The sequence below is a fragment of the Lepidochelys kempii genome, chromosome 3, assembly GCF_965140265.1.
Source record: "Lepidochelys kempii isolate rLepKem1 chromosome 3, rLepKem1.hap2, whole genome shotgun sequence".
NCBI lineage: Eukaryota > Metazoa > Chordata > Testudines > Cheloniidae > Lepidochelys > Lepidochelys kempii.
Window position 1 is genome coordinate 47,520,336 of NC_133258.1, and position 24,051 is coordinate 47,544,386.

At 39.9% G+C, this 24,051-nt stretch overlaps 1 protein-coding gene across 26 annotated transcripts in view; it reads right to left on the reverse strand.

Annotated features, from left to right (window-relative positions):
- DST (dystonin) overlaps positions 1-24,051 on the reverse strand; it is a 470,941-nt gene that overhangs the window by 137,722 nt on the left and 309,168 nt on the right. For 16 of the 26 annotated variants that reach the window (XM_073336274.1, XM_073336294.1, XM_073336272.1 and 13 more), the window contains 11 exons: positions 21,848-21,936; positions 18,772-18,907; positions 11,751-17,660; positions 11,372-11,521; positions 10,962-11,177; positions 10,623-10,769; positions 9,513-9,746; positions 8,257-8,409; positions 5,110-5,343; positions 4,542-4,826; positions 2,045-2,590 (listed from right to left, as the gene is read on the reverse strand). In XM_073336274.1, the coding sequence (XP_073192375.1) occupies positions 2,045-2,590; positions 4,542-4,826; positions 5,110-5,343; positions 8,257-8,409; positions 9,513-9,746; positions 10,623-10,769; positions 10,962-11,177; positions 11,372-11,521; positions 11,751-17,660; positions 18,772-18,907; positions 21,848-21,936 (8,100 nt within the window). The remainder of the gene's footprint in view (positions 1-2,044; positions 2,591-4,541; positions 4,827-5,109; positions 5,344-8,256; positions 8,410-9,512; positions 9,747-10,622; positions 10,770-10,961; positions 11,178-11,371; positions 11,522-11,750; positions 17,661-18,771; positions 18,908-21,847; positions 21,937-24,051) is intronic. The other 10 variants (XM_073336290.1, XM_073336289.1, XM_073336288.1 and 7 more) reach the window with 4 other exon arrangements.

The window sequence follows — 24,051 nt, forward strand, 5'->3', positions numbered from 1 at the left end:
AGACAGCTTATGTCGACCTAATTGTGTCAGCGTCTATGCTACAGCATTGGTCCTGCCAATGTAAATGCCCAACAACACCGACATCATAACTCCACTTCCAGCATAGCGCTTATGTCTGTGTAGTTAGAACCACACAGTGTCTGTGTAGACACTGTGTTACTTACATCAGCTGTTGGCATCATTCTTGTAATTTCACAGCTCCCTTCTGGAGCTGTGAAATTGACAAGAAAGGTTGGTAGGCTCCTTGCTGAAAATCCTGCGCTTAGCTCACAGCTCTGGCTGTCACCCTTGGCAGCTGGGGGGCTCCAGCTAGAGCCCAGCTGCCCCCCAGCTCCCAACTGAACTACTGCCCGGGCTCCCAGCTCCCCCGTTCCCCACTGAACTGTTGCTTGGGCTCCCAGCGCCCCGCTCTGAACGGGGTTGCCACCTGGACTCCGAGTTCCCCGCTCCCAACTGAACTGCCGCCCAGGCTCCCAGCTCCCTGCTCCAAGCCAGGCTGCTGTCTGGGCTCCCTGCTCCCCGCAGTGAGCCCGGCAGCCTCCTGGACTCCAGGCACAGAGCTCCCCACCATGAGCCTGGCTGTCCCCCCAGGCTCCCAGCTCTGAGCAGGGACCTTTGTGCCTGGAGCCTGGGCAGCTGCTGGGCTCCCAGCAGGGAGCTCCGCATGCAGCTGAGAGCCTGGGTGCTAGCTGGGCTCCCAGCAAAGACTGGAGAGCTGAGAACCTGGCTTGGGCTCCCAGAAGAGAGCTCCGTGCAGAGCTGAGAGCCTGGGCTCTAAATCCCCCACTTCACTTGGTGGAAGCACTCCTGGTGAAGACATGCATCACCAATAGCAGGAGGGTAGTGTGGACATGTAAATCCGCAGTAATTACTGCAATGGCTGTAAGACGACCTAACATAGGTCAACTTACGTTTGTAGTGTAGACATGCCTTTAGTGACAGGAACATCCCAGCCAAAAGATGGCACCTTTTACCACGCAACACTGCAGCAGTAGCAGCTTGTGCTCAGGGTTAAGCCTATGAACATCTGGCACAGGGATGAGACTGCTGAACAGAGCTACAGTGACACACAAATCTCCCTTAAACAGATCAATGCAACTCTGCATTACAGCTGTGAAGGTTAAAATTATAATGGTGCTATCCATGCTGAACAGTAAATGGAGTGACATTTGTTCCTATCTGAAGGTTGTTCATAGGTCAGATGTGAAATGAGTTGGTGATTTAGTGTGGTTCCTGGTGAATAGGTGTCCTCAGAGTGAAAGTCACAGACACAGAATTCATTTCCCTCCTCTAGAAATTAACCTTCCAGGACAGCACTGAGACATGCTGGCAGGGTAGCGTGGAGAAGCTAGCACTGCTGCCACCCATGCTATACCTTTCCAGTAGACTAGTGAAAGACAAGTCTAAGATACTGTTAATCTAACACCTCTCAAAAGTAATTGAGTTCCACTTAAAAATGCACATAGAAAATTACTTCAAACACTCAACACAAATTTAAAAATCTTAGTGTGATTCTTTAAGCACAGAATGGGCCACAGATAGATTAAAGATTTCTATCAAATTAATATTTCAAATGCAATCGTGGCAGGCCCTGGCTTTTATTGTATTTGTTTTATTAATGAGACTAGAGGTTGGTTTTCATTTGGAAGGAAAAATTACAGGGCACAAATGATAGGCAGATGCACTAGGTAGACAAATCTAGAGGAACCAAAGAGTTTCCTTCCATTCCAAAATGATATTCAGAAATTCTGCTTTCATAGATTCATAGATTTTTAAGACCAGAAGGGACCATTATATCATCTAGTATCATCTAGTCTGACCTCTGTATAATACAGGCCATAGAATTCACCCAGTTACTCCAATAACTTGTGTTTGACTAAAGTATCTCTCTTCGAAAGGCATCCAGCCTTGAGCTGAGGACTTCAAGAGATGGAGAATCTATCACTTCCTTTCTAGTTTGCTCTAAGGGTAAATCATCTTTCACATAAATATTTGGTGAGCCAACTATTATCCCCTTACACATTCAGATGTAAATAAAACATACCTTAGTATAAAGAGATTTGAATCGATCTGAAGCACCATCCAGTTTACTTTGCACCTCTGTGTAAGTCGCTGAAGTATCAATACCATCTTTGTCAACCTTGACACCATCTTTTTTACTACAAGATTTAGCAGCATCTAACACCCTGTGTCCAGAAATTGTAATGTACCGTAAGTCACCTTTGTGAGAAATAACATCTTCTGAAAAACTCTTTTGCCTTTTGAGCTTGGTCATGATACCAGTGAAGTCAGAAGCACCAGCCTCCAGATTTTCAAGTTCTTGTTCTGACTGCTCAAGCCAGCTTTCAAACTCACTGTAGTCTGTATCAAATTTCTCAAGTTCGTCCTGCAGAGAGTGCGTTAACTTCATTTTCCGTTCTGATTCAGCTAAAGCAGTTTCATACTGGACTTTCAGTTCTTTCATGTTCCTTTGCATTTTTTCTTTTTCTTCAGGGGAAAGGTAGTGGCCTTGTTTCTCAAGTAGCGCTTGGGCAGACTGAGTTGCTATTATAACAGCCTGTTGCTGAGAAATAATTTTCTCATGTTGAGCCTATAAGAAAAAAATTAAAATATTTATGACTGGTATCCTCCTGTAGGGTTCCAACAAAGCACATTTTTTTTTTTATCAGAAATCTCCACTGAAATGACTGAGGAGTTCTGTCTAGAAACTGATAGCACAACACGGACCAAAATTACAAAGCCACTCAGAATGTTAGAAGACTTTTCCACATCTCTTCTGATTGATGAGATAACAATTTGTGACTAATGTAAATAATGAATAGAAGGGATGTTTAAATGAGATTGCTCAAAAATTGTTATCTGATCAATCAGAAGAGATGTGATAAAGCCCTTGAACATTCTAAGATGCTCATTAAAAATGCCACTCTTATTCATTGTTTACCTATAGCATTTTCAAATTGTAAGAAATAACTAGTGGTAATTACAGATCAGACCCTAGTGTATACATGGGTAAAGCCCTTTTGACATCAACGGAATTTGGAGAAACACTGATGCACATCAGCGGAGGACCCAGCCCTATATTTCTAACACAACCCAGTGAAGTGACTTGCATGGATTGCCATCGACAGGCAAGCCCCATCAGAAACAACCAATTTAAATTTTCCCCAGATCTTTTTTTTCCTCATTCCATGGGTGATCACTCAAGATAGGATTCATTATATAACATGCTAAATGATGGGCAGCTTTTAAAAAGTGTAAGTATTCCTTTACCTGTTGCACACACAGTAGCTACTGGTTCTAACCAGTAGTTTTGGGTCAGATATACCAAAGGGAGAATAGATATTTCCCATGTATTTTGAGTGAATAAAAGTCATTGCTAATTTTTATATTTCCATTTTTGGATTTTAATCAATAGTTCTCAAGATTTATAAAAATCTTTCCTTACAGAACAATTGCCATTCTATGGCATGAAACATCCATACACATTACATACCATATATATTTCACCAAGTTAAAACTAATAAATGACAGGAGCTATAAATACACACTAATAGAACCTGATGTAAAACATGTTTGGCTCTGGGGGAAAAAAGACCATATATTTTAAAACACCTCAGTTCCTGAAGTGCCTCATTTCCTACAGAAACAATGACTATGTATTTTGTAAAATGGGCTAAGGTGCTTCTCCATATATGTGCGGTAGACAGTTATCAAAGATCAGATTTGAGCCCTCTGTTAATGCTATTTTCTAAAGAGCACCAATAGGCACAAACAAAACCACCTATACTTCCATTTTCTTTAAGAAGGTTTTACATGGAAGCTATTCCAAAATACGGAGTGTTCCTTTGATCAATTTCTGCAGATCCTTCATCAGTTCCATCACTTGGAATCTAAAAGGGCTTTGGGCTGTTAAAACTGTATCTAAGCATACAGAAGGCTGTCATAATTAAATATGCTGGCTGAAGCAGACATCTTAATATTGCTGTGTTGTGGAGTTTTGCAACTCCTGCTGAAGCCTTCATAATATGGTGCTTTACCCTCTGGGAATTTGTCACTTTTAAAGTGAGAATAATGTAGATTAATAATCTCAACAATCCAATAACGGTAGCAGTGTGCAATCAGTGTTCAGTCAGCAAAGGGAAACATGTCAGACCAAATAATTTATCTTTGACAAGGATCAGGAAAGATTATGAAGCTGTGTTTTTGCCTACAGTACTTTGTTTATCTACAGTAAACATTGTACTGTGTTCATTTCAGCCTAGAAAAATAAAGGGCACTGTGATCACCATTAAGATGTCAACATTTGCCACTGAGAACACTGCAGTTTCTCCCATTCTTACAACAGGAAATAACTGGGTACCTGTGTGGTAATTGACGAACACTGACACTTTTTAATGCCGTCTCCATATAACATCTATCAATGTACATTATGTATTTCTCTGAAGCCTGATAGAAAGGCTTTCATTGACTTCAGTGAACCTATTACCATAGTACCTAAGTGCTGAATATTTGCCATAGCTGGTAACATGTGCATATAGTACCTTGACTTTCTGATACTGCTGGTTGAGGTTATTGTCTGTAGGTTTTACTCTGCCATCCACATGGGTTTCAGTCTGTTGCTGAAGTTCCAACAGGTTACCATTGACTTCATCCTCTTCTCCCTCCAAAGCCTTTACATCCCCTTCTTTAATATGGGTTCCATTCTGTTCTATTGCCAGTGTCCATTTCTCGTCCCCATGCTCTGCTGCCTTATCCACATTTGACAGCCAATCCAAGAGATTTCCAATCGTATTTTTACTCTCTTCCAGTTGTTCTATGGCAGCAACCTACACATTGAAAGCTCAGAGTTTGAAATCTGAAATCATTTTTAGCTTTTACATAGTTTCAAATGTGGATATTTGAACATAAAAATATGTTGTTAAAATCTGAAAATATCTGTTAATTCACACATTGAGAATTTGCTGTATTTGTAAAACAAATATGCACTAATTATTTGATAGTCACCCAAGTAAAATATGACTTTCATCTCTCATTGTAATAAGGGGAAAGACTATTCCCCCAAGACTTTTTAAAAATTCAAATAAAGATGTAGAGTTGTTGCATAAGAACCTTTTCTGTTTCCTGCTTAATAGCTGTTGTCACAGCTTTATCCAGCACTTTTTTGGACTCTTCTGCCTTCTGGCTAAGCAGCAAACATTTTGTCTTAGCTTCATTAAGTTTCTGTTCAAGAATAGTCTTGTCTTCTTGTGACAGCTTTCCTCCATTCTCTTTCAAGAACATCTCAGTGTTTTTCACAATCTCTGCCAGTGCCTGTGCACTTGCCAGCATATCTTTCTGTAACTCCTTGGGGGGAAAAACAACAAAAGAAGGTAGATAAATTATCTACCTGTACTTCACTTCAAACTTCTCAGAAGTCCTTCACTGAGAGACAGCCTAACTCATCTTATCCCACACATTCTTGTAAATGCACTTTTATTACTATAAATTAGTTCAGATGAGTTATGCTTTTGTTTCTCAGATGTGATTTTGACCCCCCACAATATCTCATATTTGAGCCCTGGCAGCTTGAGAGATTAAAAGTGTGGTAACAGTCATTAGTTTGGAGAGCAAAGAAGTCTATTGTTAAAAGTATTAAAGACAAACTCATTTAACAATCTGGAGTGGGATAAGTCAAATATTCCATAGACCATAGTAATAATGCATTTCTGCATAATAGTCCTGGGACAAGTCCAGAGCTGAAGCAGGTCTAGAGGGAGTCTAAACTGATTGATGTCTACCTTCTTTTGGTCCCTTCCTCTCAATATGTGTGTTGCACGAACTTAGACTCCCTCTAGACTGCCACAGAGAGTTTTAGACTCACTTAAATTCACATCCAATTACCAACATGTAATTACATTTCAACCCTTACACCTCATTTCTGAATTTGGCACAGTAGGTCAACATTAATGTAAAGGATTATAGAGAGAATCATAAGCCAAAGGGCCTTAAGAGCAGGGTGATGTTTATGGTGCCACCAGATAAAAAGTTTTGGACTCTCACATGGGTTTGTGGGTTTTGCAGTGTTTTTTGATACTTAGTTTGAGAAAGAGCAGTTCATTTTAATGCACTAACAAATATTTTGGATGCCCTTCCTTTGGGCACAGTAAATATTTTATATTAAATAAGATACAGCGTCTCCCCCCCAAAATCTTTGAGCTTTCTTCCATACCCCACCTTATACATGGAATGCTCTCCCTGAACTGATCCATAAGGAACCTTTTCTTCCTTCAAATCCCCTCCCAAGATCTGCTTCTACCATGATGCCCACAAGACAATAATCAAGAAATGAGGGCTAGGCTTTGGGCCAGTTGTGGATAGAGGATATTTATAAAGCAAATACATATTTGTACATAATAATTTGGTCTATCCCTCTTTCTTTCCCTTGGAATTTTGCTGGTAATCTTAGACTATAAACTCTTAGATTCAGGGAATGAGTCTACCTTTGTTCAGCAAAATGGGTTACTGATCTCCCTGGGACTACTATGCACTACTATAATATAAATATTAAATAATAATAAAAAACATAAAATGCTAAATCCTAAAGTCCTCACTGAGGCAAGATCTTAACTGATGTCAATGGGAATTCTCCCTCAGTATTAACAGAGTAAAAGTTTAAGTTTTGGCACAAGGACAGGGCCTAACAACAAACCAAACAAAAAGCTTTCAGATGTACATATTGTCACAAGATTATAACTTGAACGTGATGTGACAGGGTCGGGCCAGATGGCTACAGGAGAGTAATAGAAGGCAGATATATTAGTCCCAGGCTAAGCAGGTCCCTTTTCCCTGCGTAAGGTAACAGGGAAGGTTCCAGAACAATCAGGAACCTTCTGGAGACAATTAAGACAGGCTGATTAGAACACCTGCAGCCAATCAAGAAGCTGCTAGAATCAATTAAGGAAACCTAATCAGGGCACCTGGGTTTTAAAAAAGGAGCTCACTTCAGTTTGTGGTGTGTGTGTGAGGAGCTGGGAGCAAGAGGCACTAGGAGCTGAGAGTGAGAACGTGGACTGTTGGAGGACTGAGAAGTACAAGCATTATCAGACATCAGGAGGAAGGTCCTATGGTGAAGATAAAGGAGGAGGAGGTTGGGAGGAGACCACGGGGAAGTAGCCCAGGTAGTTGTAGCTGTCGCACAGATGTTGCACAGCTGTTCCAGGAGGCACTCTAGACAGCTGCATTCCACAGGGCCCTGGGCTGGAACCCGGAGTAGAGGGTGGGCCCGGGTTCCCCCCAAATCCTCCGAACTCCTGGTTAGACACAGGAGGAGTCGACCTGGACTGAGGGTTCAGAAAAAAGGCCAAGCTGAGGGCTGCCGTGAAGCTCCAAGGTGAGCAAATCCGCCAATAAGCGCAAGACCCACCAAGGCAGAGCAGGAAATTTGTCACAGTGAAAAAAGTTATAAAAAGGCACCCAGGAAATCTGCTGCCATCACCAGAGGGACAGCATTTATGGGGAAAAAAAGATGGTACAGAATCCTTTTACAAAGAAGTTTCAATAACGATGTGAGCAGAATAAACACTCCATGCTTCCAGTTATAAAGGTGACATATGATTTTGGCATAATAAGCTTGGGCTCACTTACATGTGATTTTCTCACATCTGACAAGAATGCTTTGGAACTGCAGAATCACATGTTAGATCTGAAGCATGCTACAAGATTGTTTCTGAAAGTATACAGTACATCGCAGGACAGTCTATTCAGTTGCTTTTTATCAAGCCACCCTGAATGGGAGTACTGTACAGGTTCAATCCCTTAGCTTCAGTCAACAAGGCATGGTTTTGTGTCTTTTTATTGTTCCCTCTTTCCCTCCCTCTCTGTCCTGTTTTTCTGTCCCCAGGGGTATTGTGCTGATTTCCAAATCACTGGGCAAACTGAGAGGCCACCTCCATTGCTGCTGTCAAAATTTCTGTGTGAACTGGCTGACTCAGGGTGTTACATAACAAATCTGGAAATCACTCTTCAATACTTCTCCTTGCAGAGAACCAAGCACATTATCAGTAGTGCCATAATTCTTTTCTGCACAGGGCCAGCGTGAGATCCTGAGCCAGTTCCTGTTTCTACATTTCCCCCATGCAGTCAGTGCTTGCTATTGTTGACCTAAAACCTGCCTTAGTCTTCTTAATTTAATCTCAGATTGGTTTCTTTATGGACTGTAACTAATCCAAAATACATTATAAGATTACTAAGGTTGCTGCTGTTTAGTCAAGTTTTCACCTCTTGTTTGGTTTGGTATTGCTTTAACTCAGCCTTGCTGTCTCCGATAACAAGAGCTTCTTGGTGACCAATGAGTCGATTTTCTGTTTGTGTAAAGAGATCACATATTTCCTGTAGTTTCTCCTTGTATTCCTGCTGCTGCTCAGCCACATCCTAATTTGGAGCAAAAATAAAACACAAAATTCTGCACAGGAATCATCAGAAACTCCCTTACAAACTACTTTTTAAACAACAATATTGCAAGGCAATCGTTTTAAAAGTATGCTGTAAACATGATAGCAGTGGTACACAGTTTGAGCAAGGTGAATATATAGAAGTTATGGATCATAAACCTTACATATGCTGTAAGTAAAAAGAGATCATGTATTGATGGAATTGCCCAGCAGAAATCTGGCCATGCATACGTGTACAAATGAAACCTCCAACCAACAGAAGTGAAAATCCACATCTCTGAATTGCTTGAAATCTGTGATAAACACTATTAGTTCTGAAAAAGGATACCAAAACAGAGGTTAGTTGTGACGGGTGTGTTAGTTCAGTTGGTATGCATGTTACCTGAGCAGAAAATGCTTGCATCTTTTAAGCAATACAGAAGAAAAAAACATGCAGGATCATTATTGTTACCAAATTCTTATAGATGCTTCTCATTCACCCATTTTTATATATTTCTCTGCCATGGCAACATCTTCCTTAGAATGTTACAAAGCCTCAGGATTCTAAGTAACTTTTTCCTAATGCATCAGTAGTGGGTGAATTGTTGACTTCTGAGACTTACATTTGTGCTTCTATGAGAGGAAGGGATGTACAGGTATACTGAGGCCTCCTCTAAGTCAGCCCTGACTGTAATCATTTAGCTAATTACAAACACAATTGCTACATTATTCATGATTATAAGCAATCACAAATACTTTTCCTTCAGTCTGACAGAAATACTAGACTTGATCCCCTCGCTTTTGTGTCGATAATGATGTCTGAAAACTCAAGTATCCAACCACTTCCTAATATGATAGCACTAAAAAGTATGGTCGTAACACAGAAAGACCATAACAACTATTTATCAAACTTGATTGATACAGTCTTTGTAGAATAATGAAGGCAAATATAATAAAATGTATAGGATATTATAACATATTTAACCCTATAGACAATGCTTCCCAAGCAGCTCATTTCTGGTATGACATAATCACACATTAATATTCAAATTCCTCATCTATATTGATAAAACACTAAGCACACACTGTCACAGAAAGGCAAACCTTCTGATCACCAAGATCTTGTGCTGTCCGTAACAGTCCCTCTAAACTTTCCATCTGAGATGTGATGGTTTCCTGTACTTCCTGAAAACACTTCTGAGTGCTATTTAAGAGCCTCAACAGCTGTTTGCTCTGATTAGGAGAAAGATCCTGGGCATGTTCAGAAATGAAGAACTGAACATCAAATGCTATGGAGTCCAGTTGCATCTTCATACAGCCAAGCTCTTTTGAATGGTTCTGTAAATAAAACAAGGGGAAATGACTGACCGTAAAGAAAGTTTCAGTGTTCATAAAGCATATTTCAGAGAGAAATAATACTATCCCTAGCTCAATGTTCAACTATGTTTTTGATGAAAATTTTAACCAAAGGAAAGAATTAACCTAAAAACTTGTATTCCAAGAAAAGGCAACTGGCTGGGTTTTCGCATGTTTTGCCTTCTTGATCAGGGGTTTATACATCAAGCTCCAAATAATGATGGTGCTCAAAGTCTTCTCCTTATTTGCCTTTTTATTTTTGCACATCAGAGGACTGACTGACTGACCATCAACACTGAACAGGTACTACTGGGGAGTCATTCGCCTAACTGGAGGAGCAGTTCTGCAAAAACTAGAAATGGGAGAATATTTACTGAAGGTATTTCCTGCGATTGGCTTTCTTGCCTTCCTCTGCAACCTAGAGTGACACCCCACTCTCCTCCCCACCCTGTGGGCAAATTCTGCCCTCAGTTACACCCATGCAACCCTATTCAAACCCCAATTAAGTCACTGTACATTTTACATTCCATATATACATTTGAACAGTTGGTTCTGTTCACGTCTTAACGGGTATCACATGAAGAGGGTGTTTAGGAGGCACGTGAATTCATGGTTTTGGATTTTTTGTTTCTTTAAAGCACCCTCCATAGCTGTTTTGGGAATGTACATTAAACTCATTGAAGAGATTGGAGTTTAAGCATTGGATGTAATTATAGTAATTGGGATAGGTTGCAGTCCTGCATTACACATTCAGATGGGACCAGATTTCTTACAATAGATGTAAGCAGAGCCAACATTACATTATCTTTTCTGATAATTAGTTACACTATTTTATCATTAAACATCAATGATACCTGCCTTTAGCAGTTGTAAGCTTTGCTTCACATTTTCTATATCACTAATATCCACTGTCAGGTTGTTCACAGTTTTACTGTTTTCTGTGATCCAGTTTGAAAACTTCTGAAGTCTGCTTAGAAGTTCCTGATGCAATATTGCAAGCTTAGACTAGAAAGGAAAGTTATATATTTATTTACAGTATTATTGTCTAACCAGCCAAATCTGATATTAAATGAAAGAAAATCTGACACCTAATTTATGTTAAAATAAAACCAAAACAAAATATTTATTTTTAACTGAACTACTTTAAAGTAAAGTGAAGCAAGTACACACATAAAAAATCGTTTAATAGAAACATACCATTTCAGAGTCAACAGCAAAGACTATTTGTTTTGCACGCTTTGAAGACATATCACAGACCACAAAAAAGGCCTTCTGTAAATATTCATAGGTTATTTTTAGTTCTTTAAGTTGTTCTTTGGGACCATCTTTGTGCAGAGACTTTAAAAACTCTTCTGTCAACTTCATATCTTTTTTTAGAACAACAGCAAAAGTAGCCAGCCCTGATTCAAATGACTGCAAACAAAATATAAGCAAGATGCATTAAATTTACTAAGAGAAACAGGTTTAAAAGTAAATTCATGTAATTGTATTTAAAATCTGAACCACATGATCTCTCTCTTTATATTGGGGCTTTCTATAGCATCCTGCACTGTATTATCTATGTGCTTCTTAGTATACCATAGAAATAAGAAATATATTATACTTACCTCTAATTGTTCAAGTTGGGTTTTTAGCATTTCCAAGTTGTTACTAATAGGCTGCTGATTATCTAAGTGGAATTTCATATTCTGAACCATTGTCAAATGTCCTCGCAGTTTCTTTGTATACTTTAAACACTGCTGTACTCCACTGAACTTCTGAAAATAAGTTTTAACAATCAGAAAATGCTTTCTGATCTAATAGAGAAACATAACATTTGTTTTCATTACAATTTGTTTTAAATTTACAATTGGAGTGTTTGATATGTGGGTGTGTTTTTGTTTGTTTTTTTGGTTTTGTTTTGGTTTAATAATGATCTCCAATATTTAAAAGGATGCATGCAACTCCTTTAAGAAAAAATGTGTAACTGTGCCAGTTGTTACTTACCACGCCTACTGGGTTGTCTTCTGGGGCAGCTTCTTTCATTTGCAGAACATCCTCAGAAAAGCTTTTGGATGGACTGTCTGACTTCTCAGGCTGCTGGTTCTTTTTCAAAATAACAGCTGTGCTGTGAACCAGTGAATTCCCTCTGAGAGTTTCTGATCCAAATTCTGTTAGTTCTCTTGAGAAAAGCTCCTCTGCTTTGCCTACACACTCATCATCTGTGGGGATATCAGCAGCCTGTGAGATGGTAAACAAGTCTTTTGCCAAATCACTCATCGATTCCTCCAATCTGTATGAACTTTCATCTCCAGGTGGGATTTGGAAGATTTGTTCAAGTTGAGAAGTAATAAGTTTGGGAGCTGTAGCTTTTACTTCTTGGTCTCTTTCATTCCGGGCTTCTTCACTTGTTGTTTCATATGGATTATCAGTCTTTTGGTTGCAGTGGCTTTGCTTCAGTATATCAAGGAGGAGATCAGGACTCCTGTTATCAGGCCAAGTTAATTGAAGATGATCATAGTCCTTTTGATCTATGCACGAAGGGATAGCCATAAGTGTAGCGCTAATGTCATCATGTGTTTGCTTGATATTTGACTCACTGAAAGTCTCATTCTCCAAGTGTGTGTGACTAATCATTTTAAGTAAATTTTGCATTAAAACTTTTGTGTCAGAGTAATTTAAAGGTTCACCTTCCTGCTTGCAGAAAACATGGCCATCTTTCAATTTCTTTTTCAAAGTATTCTTTAAATCTTCAATTAATGTGTCAGATACTTCAGGAGAATGTGATATACCCTCCTCTGTTTGCAAGTCTTTCGGGAGCATCACTTCTTTGTGAAATGATTCTACAGGCTTTTCTTTCCTGACACCACTTTCAATTAAATCGGTCTTGTTGGTTAAAGTATTCTGTTCCGTAATGTTTTTTACTCCATTGTAACAAACCAGTGTTTCACATTTCTTCTGCACAATATTATCCAATCTATCACCTTTGTTACCCAAAGATCTAGAAGAAAAGTCTGCTGCCCCTCTATGGTTCCCAGAATGTCTGGTTTCAGCCCTGTCCTCTGACTCCTGGACATTCTCAGCACTTCCTTCTGTGTCAGCTTTCTTAAAGGCAAATTCATGACTAAATATCATGTCATTTTCTGAAGTGTCTTTAAGAACTTTATCAGTTTCTTGACAGATGATAGCCTCATTTTCCTTGGTAACATTTATTCCCTTTGACTTTACTGTAACTGTTAGAGGAGAGGATTGAGCATTAGAGTTTAATTCGTTTGGATGCCCTGCTCCCATATCAATAATATAGTCAGGTATCACTAACTCTTTTCCATTCTGTATATAATGTTCGTCAGTTTCACCTTCCTTAAGGTAAGGAGAATCAGCCTTATTCAGTTCTGAAATATCTTTTGCTTTTATGCCTTTTGCACATTGTTTTAAATAAGAAGAAAGGTCAAACTCTTCCATAAATTCATCTGATTTCCCTGTATCAAAGTCACCGTAATGTCCTGATTTAGCATCACTGGAGGCTTGTCTAACACTTACTTTTTCTTCATTTGAAACAGCAATTTCACAATCTGCTTTAATAGTTCCATCAAATATTTCTCCAAGGCTTTCCATATGAATAGGACTTTTACTTAATTCCTGGATATGACTTTCCTTTATAATAGTCGCCATGTTTATATTTTGTTTAGGGATTTCAATACCTTTTTCTATTTGACCAAGTTCTTTATTTGTGACTGGGTATACTAAGTCAGTGAGAGAACCTAGACCATCACTGTCATTCACATAAGGCACATATCTGACTACTTTCTTATCCATTTGGGATGAATTTACCTTAAGCAGTTCTATGCCAGTCACATTATTTGACATGTGCTTCATGAATATGTCTTCCTCTGTGTTCTGTCTTTGCTCATAATTTGAACATGGCACAGATATATTGTTCTCGTTTTTCATTATGATATGAACTGGTAACAGATCTTCTGAAGGGAGGAAGTCTATTTGAGTCTGAATGTTTGCGGCAGCAGCTTGCTTAGCAATAGTAGACAGGGATGCGCGCACACATCCCTCCTGAATGATTGCCTGGTTTATTGCCATGGTATCATTCATGCCAAGATCAGGCATTAGAGTCATATGCTGTGTGAGGTTACTTTCTTCACTGTTAGATAACATCCATTCAGTGCCAATGATGCTTTCAGATTGGATATTTTCAGTGATATCTTCTAACATATGTTTGCTTTCTACCAAATCCTCATTACATTCAGTTTCTTGCTGTCCTTCCTCTTTGATTTTATCTGTAAGATCAAGATATCCTTCTTCAGAAACATCAGACACATTTTTATATTTTTTTAAATTGGATTTTTCAGAGCATAGGTTATTTTTTTGACTGTTGGAATCTAACTGCAAAATATTATCACCTGCCATGTGTTTTAAAAGAAGATAACCATCCAAGGCATCAATATTCTGATTACATTCATCACTATCTTCCATTTCTTTGGAAAAAGAGAACAGCTGGACACGAACGTTTTTATCCTGACACTGTGAGTAATAAATATCCATTATTCCTTCTTCTTCTTCATCATCATCGTCATCGTCGTCGTCGTCATCAGTTCCATAACTATCACTTTCATAATCCATATAATCATAATTTTCCTCCTCTTCCTCCTGAATTCCTTCATGCTCATCCTCATTAGAGTCACTTTTTGCTTGCGTTTCACATTCCTCATATCGGTCTCGTTGCACTTCAGCTTCATGCAATCTCAATAAGGGACTAAAGCCGCTCTCCTCACTTTCTTCACTCTCTCTCATGACTGGTAGTATCTGCTCCTTATCTTTCACCTTTCCTAGGCTTTCTGTCTCCTCTTCAGAGATGGCTTCCAACATTCCGGCACTTCCTGAAGCCATATTTATCATCTCAAAGGAATCTGTCTGATTTACTTCACTAATACACAGGACACTATCTCCAGTGTTACTCACATCTTGAAAAGTGTTTAGTTCTTCCCTCACATTTAGTAGCCTGTCTCTTTCTTCTTGGACACCTAAGGGTATGTTGTCAGGCTCTGGGGTATCATCATCTTCAAGCTGAGAGGTATCGTCATCTTCATCATCAACCTGAGGAGTGTCGTAGGCATCGTCATCTTCATCATCAACCTGAGGAGTGTCGTAGGCATCGTCATCTTCATCATCAACCTGAGGAGTGTCGTAGGCATCATCTTCATCTTCATGATGCAAACAGTCATTTTCACACTGTGGAGTGCCGTCACTCTCTCCCAGCAGCAAACCACCAGGTTTATAACTATTATCTCCCAGTAGTAACCTGCCATATATAGCATCGCTGTCCCCTAGCAGTAGCCCACTGTGCAGACTGATACTGTTTCCCAGAAGTGGCCTGCAATGCATGCTGGTACTGTCTCCCAGCAATGGCTCCCTAGGTGTATCAGTAGTGTCATCCAGCAGAGCCCTACGATGAACATCGCTAGTATCCTCAATGGGGGGCCCACCCTGCATGCCGGTACTGTCTCCCAGTGGTGACCTGACACGTGTATCAGTACTGTTTTTCAACAGAGGCCTGTAATACACATCACTATTTTCTTCCAGGAGTGGTCCACCTGACATATTGGTACAGTCCCCAAGGGATGGCCTGCCATACTCATTCTCTTTAGACTGTGGTATGCCATGCTTATGCTCATTACAAACATTCTGACTCACTAATACTTTACCAGAAAGTTCTCCTAGAAGTCTGTTTTCAATATCTGTGTGGCTGAATGAATTGAGACTTCTCTGAAAATCAATTTTTTTCATATCTTTATCAGTTAACATACTCTCATCATCAGATTGCAAAATGTGAGGACCACTCTTTGGATTGTTTTCTTGAACTGCACTGACTTCACTATTAACAGACAAATCATCTACACCCAAGGGATTTTCTAAAGTTTTAAAAGTCCTGCTTTCCCTACCCAGGCTCTCTCTTCCATCAGGCATGCTGGGTTTGTCTTGATCTATTCCTGAAATAAGGTGTGAGTATCCTTGTGAGTATTTTGGAAGATGCCTTTCTACACTTCCAGAGTTTGCTTGCTGATACACATGCTCACACTGTTCCATCTGTGTTCGTTCAGGATATCCTTGAAAACTTTTGAATGCATTCTCTTTCTCAGGGTTTTGAGTACTACCCACTATATTTCCAGTTTCTGCTTTAGGTTTAGACAACGAAGAATTCAATGTACATTCTAACTGTTCAAAACCATTAGCATTAAAGACATTTGCTGTACTGTGAAAATCATTTCTCTCCGAACATTTATTATTCTGAGTATCTTCTTCAGGTTGTTTTAAGTTGCTGTCAGTAAAAGTATTCTGTACACCTGTATACTCATGCAGGACATTGCTTGTGACATTATTAAACATGACATTGTCAGGTTGTTTCAGATCAGTTCTTTTTGACTTTACATATGTGTTACTAAATCCCTCTTTAGTCACATCAGTACTGGACGCAGAATCATCACCTTCCAACAACATGCTGACAGCTTCATCCAGGTCTCCATCATACAACAACAGTCTTTGCCCTGTGTTTGCATCCATATAACTATTTATCATCAGATAAGACATGAATAATTTTTTAGTTTGCTCTACACTATGAGGCATGGGCTCTTCTGTACCTGACACTTCTTGTTCCTGTCTGTAGTCATGAAATGCAGACGGCTGGAATTCATAAGATGATAACCATCTTGCAGCATTTTTACAAGAGGACTCTAAATCCTCCATGTTAGGCATTTTATCAGGTAAAATTACATTGTTCAAAACAGATACAGTATTACCATCTATTACCCCTAACTGTGCAGCATTATCCAGACTGAGTACCTCACAGGTTTCTGGAATATAAATTGCAGCTATTTTTTGCCTGCCATTTAGTATTTTGCTTGCCAGTTCATTTGTTATCATCCCTTGATGTAAAGAAGTAGATATGGGGAATATTTCACCAGAATGAGGCCAAATGAGGCCAATGAAGCCTCTCTGTGCTTCTAGTACCAAGAGTGCACTGCTAGATGAAATTAAGCTGCACTGTATGGCTTCATCTACAGTTAAGCGTTTGGATGAATTTGGACATAGTATCCCACCAGTCTGAATCTGATGAGTCAGAATACCACAAGCAGTGTCCTGATCAATCAACTCTTGTCTCATGGCTTCTTCCACAGACATTCTATGCCCTGAGTCTGGTTCAATTATACCTCCAGACAGTAGTTGAGCCCCCAGCAACCTGAACATGGTTTCACGGTCTATGAGACCTTCATGGGCTGCTCTCAAAATACTTAACTTCCTTCCACATTTTAGTGTTATTCTACCTCTTTCTTGTGGTCTTACAGGTAGAAGTCTTAACCCTGTTTCTTCACTTATTATGCTTCTTTGAACCATCTCCTCCAGGGAAACCTTTTCTGCAGTGTTGGGGTCTAGGAGATCTTTGCATGTGTCTTGCCTTTCCAATAGCTTTGAAAATAAAGATGCCGAAACCAAGTTCCTCTGGAAAGCTTTGTGCAAAGTGAGTTGCTCCCCTGTAGCTGGCATAACTAGATATCCTTTGGAAAGCTGAATCTCAAGAATTTTAATGGCAAGAGTCTCTGGAATTATACCTTGTTCTAAAGCAGCTACAGCTGGAAGATTTGTGAATGATGACTCTGAAATAATTTTCTTAGCATTATTTAATTCCTGTAGTTGCAGTAGAGTTTGTTCATCAATAAGTTCATGGATTTTTGCTTCTTCAAGATCAAAACATATTCCCAACTCTGGTGAAATTAGCCCAGATAAAATCAGCTGATTCTCAAGCAATCTAATGCCAGTATCAGAGTCAATTAGACCTTTTAAAACAGACTGAAAGATCGAAAGGACTTCTCCAGTTGTTTGATCAATGATACCAGCAATAACTTTATCCACCTAAAAAGGAATATAAAGAATGATTTTAAGTCATTTTATAATTGTACATATTAAACTTTTTTTGCTTTTGAATACATATTAAACACAAAATCATATACTTACCAGGACTGGGACAATGCTGTGAGTATTAGCAGCTCAAATGCGCAAGTGATCTATGTCAGTGATTCAACAGCACACGATGTAATAAAAGATTTAAAATCAACATGCATCTGTGAATTGAAAACCTATGCTCTGCATACATAAATAGGGTTAGTGGAAGGCAGCAGAATAGATGATTATATAGTGAACAATAAGACATATACCTGGAATCTGTCATGCTCTAAGTGTCTGTGAAAGGTTAGAAGATTCAAAAATAGTATGTGATACAAAATGACCATGCTACTCATGTTTACAGCATACAGCACTTTTGCACAGACACCCAAACATATGGAATTGGATATTATAGAACCCAAATACTTCAACTAGTTTGCATGGAAAGCATGTAATCAGGTTGGCAACATTATTTTAAAATAATTATACAAGACATTGCTTCTACTTGTATACGCACACATATATTTACAATACCTTTTTGATATAATTCCATATTCGAGATTTAGATTGGTTTATAAAAAATGTACTTGTGGTACCTCATAACTAGTTACTGTATGTGGTCCCAACCATATACCCAATTGGAATTTAAGGAAAATCTGGAACACTGTATATCTTCTGGGATATCTCTGGGGGAGTACATGGCAGAGATTAACCCATATTATTTTATGGTGTCATATTTTTGCAGCACACAAACTTATCTAGCAATCAGAGGATGGCTTTTAAAGAGAAGAGTTAAGAGATGGATGATTTGTTTATCTTTATTCATGCAAGGCACATGGTATTAAGACTCTTCACGCAAGTTCTGATGAACAGAATGTTCATATGCACATGTAAAACTACGATATATTATACAAATATATAGAAACTGCAGTCATTTGATTCAGGTTTCAGCTTATTGATACGTACAATCAAATACAGTTTCTCCTTTCATTGTTAATATATTGTTCCACAACCATGCAGTAAATCTCAAAAGAATAATGTACTACAGCTAGAAACACAATAACATTTTCTGTGCTATTACCTTTTCCTCCATCTTTTCATCCCCTAAATTTTGTGCCCCCTGTAGTTGTTTCAAAGCTTCATTAGATAATAGGTTATAACCTTCTTGTAGGGATTTCACTTGTTTTTCCATTTCATTTCTCTCTCCATCCGTCATTCTACCAAAAAAAAAAAAATAGATACAATAACAATTATTATCAGATTTGAAAACTTCAGTCGATGAAAAGTTCTGCTTTTTCTGTTGGTTGTGAGTTCTGTGTATGTGTGTTCGGGGGGCAGAATGATCTAGCACAGGGGTGGGCAAACTTTTTGGCCTGAGGGCCGCATCGGGTTTCTGAAATTGTATGGAGGGCTGGTTAGGGGAGGCTGTGCATCCCCAAACAGCCAGGCATGACCCGGACCCCCGCCTCCTATCCGACCCCCCTGCTTCTCGCCCCCTGATGGCCCCCCTGGGACTCCTGCCCCATCCAACCCCCCCATCCCCTGACGGCCCCACAGGGACCCTGCCCCACCCACCCACCCATTCCCTGCTCTTGGTCCCCTGACCACCCCCAGACCCCTGCCCCTGACTGCCCCCCGTTGCCCCACCCCCCTTCCTTCCTGGCAGCCCCCCTGGGACCCTTGCCCCATCCAACCACCCCTTCTCCTGGACCCCTCGCCCCTAACTGCTCCCCACCATCCCATTCAACCCCTGACTGCCCTGCCCAGGACCCCTGCCTCCATTCAATCCCCATTCCCCGCCCTCTGACCGCCCCAACCCCTATCCATGCCCCTGACCACCCCCCAAACTCCCATGCCCTCTATCCAACACCGCCCCCGGTCTCTGCCTCCTTACCGCGCTGCCTGGAGCACCAGTGGCTGGCAGCGCAGCTGCACCAGGACAGGCAGCCATGCCACACCACGCAGCACAGAGCACCGGGTCAGGCCGGGCTCTGTAACCCTGCCACCCAGAGAATTGCACCACGCAGCGGCATGGCTGCAGGGGAGGAAGGACAGCCTCCCGGACCAGGAGCTTAGGAGTCAGGCAGGACGGTCCCGCATGTCGGATGTGGCCCACCTCTGATCTAGCAAGTCAAATGGTGAACTCGTTCTCAGAAGACCTGGGTTTTATTTCTGGCTTAGCTACTGGCTTGCCGGGTGAATGTGAACAAGTCACCTCACTTCCCTGTACCTCAGTTTCCCCATCTGTAACATGGGGGTGATGATAGTGACATCCTTTGCAAAGTGCATTGAGATCTATTGAAGAAAAGTGCTAGATACTATAATTATTTTAGAAATGAGAACAAAATCTGACTTGTGTTTTTGGGCCAATATTAAGACATATGATAAAAAAGTTGTATGAAAAAATTCATCAGATACAGCTGAATAATTAATACATTTAAGTCAACTGCAAGTCAATCTGTGATCAGAAAATGAGGCAAAATTAACTGAAAAATGCTTTCAGTGAATTATTCCCTCAGTTCTATTGTTTATGGTCTGTCAGCCAGTTTTCCATGCCTCTGACTGTCTGTCTACTGAAAAAAGAAAAGGAGGACTTGAGGCACCTTAGAGACTAACCAATTTATTAGTCTCTAAGGTGCCACAAGTCCTCCTTTTCTTTTTGCGAATCCAGACTAACACGGCTGTTACTCTGAAACCTGTCTGTCTACTGATCATCAGACAAGCCAATGTGAATTCATTTTGATAGCAAGCACTCATGAGAACCATGGGAAATGCTTTACTAAAATCCAAGTATATTACATCTACTAATTTCCCTGATGGATGAAACAAACCTTCTCTATATAACTTATATCTTAGTTGGTTAATATTCTAAAGTGTTTTGAGATCCTTCAAATTAAAGGTGCTGTATAAATATAAAAGTATTGTCATGTGTTGTGTCACCTAATCCAGGGAGCTGTTGTGAAAATTGGGCATCCAAATTTACCTCAATTATGGGCTCAACTGGAAAAACTGTGAGAAAGTTCATGAAATGTCACAATAACCTATAACAACAAATATTAATAGGAAATGGGAAAAGGTACAAAAACAATTCAGAAAGACTAAAAAAAATGCCTACTGATATAATGCAAGGGCTGTGTTAAAATCATGCCTCATAGATAAGAAAAGTGAGGAACCCAGAAACCAATAAACCCAAATCAGTGTGTCAGAAATTATTCCTAATAGGTAGACAAAATAACGAGAGGGTGAGCTAGTCCCCCCGTTGCGCCCCTTTTGCAATCCTCAAAAAGAGACTTTAGGGAGAAAAATTGGCTACTGTAGAGAGCTTCACCATCATGGCTGCCACCCCCACAGTCTCCTGGGACCCTGGATCTTCTTCATCCTAATCCTGAAAAATGTCCTGACAGACCAGGCCACAGAAAGGGAGCCAGATGACACTCCCATTCCACCGGCTACAGCTAAATCCTGAAACACCATTTAGGATGTGAGACATTTGTTACACATACCTCTCTTGCCCCCTGTGTCCTTTTCCTTCCCCACCTTATTTCTTCTCTTTCCTATCTCCTTCCTTTTGCCTTCTGTATAATAAGAGTCTGGCGTAGCCACTAAGGCTGCATATTTTGAAACACTGCTGAAAGCCTGTTACCAGAAAGAGGAAGCTAAAAGAAATGCCCTAAACAGCCCAATGCTAGTACAAGTTTGCCAGGTCTTGGGAGAGGCTGATATGACGCTGTGCCTGTGTTTTTCTGGCCGTTAGGCTGCAAGTAAGAGTCAACATCAGAGACAGAAGCTTCGTTTTCTATCTGTATCTCTAATAAAAGTTTAAATGGATTTTAAAGATGTGTTTGCCATGGTACTAAGTAGACTGGGGTCTCTATATACCAAACCTTGAACCTTGTTTAACACTGTTTAATAACTGGACAGACACCTTTAATGCTTTGAGCCCCCTACTTCCATCTAAATTGAACAATTGTACAATCTTTTATACACCTAAACAAGTTCTCTTCACAATTACATTTAAACTAAACAAAAAGAACAAATAAAATATTACCCACTGTAACTGTAAGATGAGAATATCAGTCTGTTCCTTATAAGCAAATATGATGCACTAATTCAGTTACAGTTATATTAACAAAATGCTGTGATAAAATTTAACATACTTTTCACTGTGTTTAGCCAAAAATGACTGTGTAGTCTGCAAAGCCTCAGATATTTGTTCTTTCCTGGTTGCTATTTCATCAGCGGAAATCTGAAAAATATACAACCAAAATTCAGTTCTCCACAATGCATATAGCTGAAAAGAGAGAATAGAAAAGTAACCAACACACACAACTCCATTACTTTGACCCAGCCATGCTGGGCAAACTTTGGGCATTTCTGGGTGGACTAGGCCTAGATAAGGCTAGTTGTTTGTCATGGCAAAAATACTGTCATTTTTAAAAGTGGAAACCCACAGCACAAATCTTTTTGTCTAGAATTAAGCTCTTTGTCATGGACAATTACTAGGGAAACCAAATATCCTTTATTTTACAATATTTATTTAAAAGTATATTATAGCATTTAACTAACTATTTAAAACTGTATTCGCCTACACCTGACGTATGGAAAGCCAACCTTATGCAGATTTCATGAAAGAGTGTTGTTCAGTAGCTTCCTGTCCGAGATGACAAAGATCATGACTTCAGAAAAAATACCTGAAAGTCACAGATTGTGTCCTGAATATCATGGCTATGACAAAGAGGAATGTAGTACTGGCTCCAACTATGAAAAACCCAAAGGGGATAGGGTGGGGCAGGGCAGCAGCCCCCAGTCCCCTTCCACATGAGCCCGTGGAGATGAGCTGGCATGGGATTGCATGCTTCACCTTGTTACGAAGTGTAGCAGTGGCTGATGCTGTGTGTGCGCTCCCTCAGTGCTTGACGGGACATTATGCCTTCTACATGCATAATATCCCCAGGATAGTGCACCTCTGTAACCGCCACAACTACAAGCTATGGCTTACAGGTCACAATAGACCCCAAAATTGTAGTTATTAATGTGGATTGGGATTTACTAACACGTTCAGCATTGGCTTTATTCTGCCAATGACTTTTACTGTTGACTTCAATGGGAACGGAGGATATGCCAACACTGAGTGCTTTTGAAAATCCCACCCATTAAGCTAACTGCTTTACAAACTGATACTTCGTAGACAAAATAGTAAAAACTAAACTGGGACTATGAAACCGTAGTAACACTTAGGGCTGGTCTACACTATCCGGGGTGGGGTGGGGTGGGGTGGGGGAATTGATCTAAGTTACACAACTTCAGCTACGTAAATAATGTAGCTGAAGTCAACGTACTTAGATCTACTTACCACAGTGTCTTCACTGCGGTGTATTGATGGGAGACGCTCTCCTGTCGATTCTCCTTGCGCTTCTTGTTGAGGTGGCGTACCAGAATCAATGCTATAGTGATCAATTTATCGTGTCTATACTAGACACAATAAATCAACCCAATTGGATTGATCGATGCCTGTCGATCCAACCAGTAGTGTCGACAAGCCCCTAGCATTGGTCCTACACAAACAAATCTGTACTACATGGTCGGCATATCCTACATGAACAGCTTTGTGAGCTCGACAATAAGGACAGTGCCAAAGCTTTATGTTTGATGTTGGTTTGTTATGTGTTTTCTGATCTAAAAGGATAATTAAATAAACTAAACTAAGTCATAAAACATTCATATGACCCTGAGGCTGCTCATACGACATCCAGCCAGATCAGCCCCAAGAGAGCAGGGAAGCAGCATGCAGTGAACAAGGGACTTCACAACTGGAAATTTATATTCACATAAACCATGTTACATCCATTAACTGCACTAAATAAATGTCTGAAACAAAGGCCCATTCCAGACGCTAGCGAGCAACTTGGTAGCTAAATATATTAAAAAACTATTGCTTCCCTCCCTCCCCCCCTGGAAATTTTACAATTAACTGGGAGTGAAGCTTTTTAGGGTGCTGACTAAGGAGATTTCACCCTATATTTCTTACACTACACCCCAGTACAGATGACCAGGTGCTCTATTTTTATGTCTGACTTTATGAACATTATCAATGTGGCAATTGATAATGAAGCAAGTCAAAACTATATCAGGTCTCTTAACACTAAGAACAGACAAAAGGTTGTGTAGCACAGTGTCTCTGACCAGAGTGGAGAGAGATTCTTGTTTTCTTACAACCATGTTATAATATTAATATAATATATAACACGGTAGCTTACAAACTAGCAATAACAGGTTTATAATGAATTATCGTTATCTACACTACTCCAGGAAACCATGTTAGCATAATGCTGATTCTAATCTGGACAGAGTCCAAGCTACT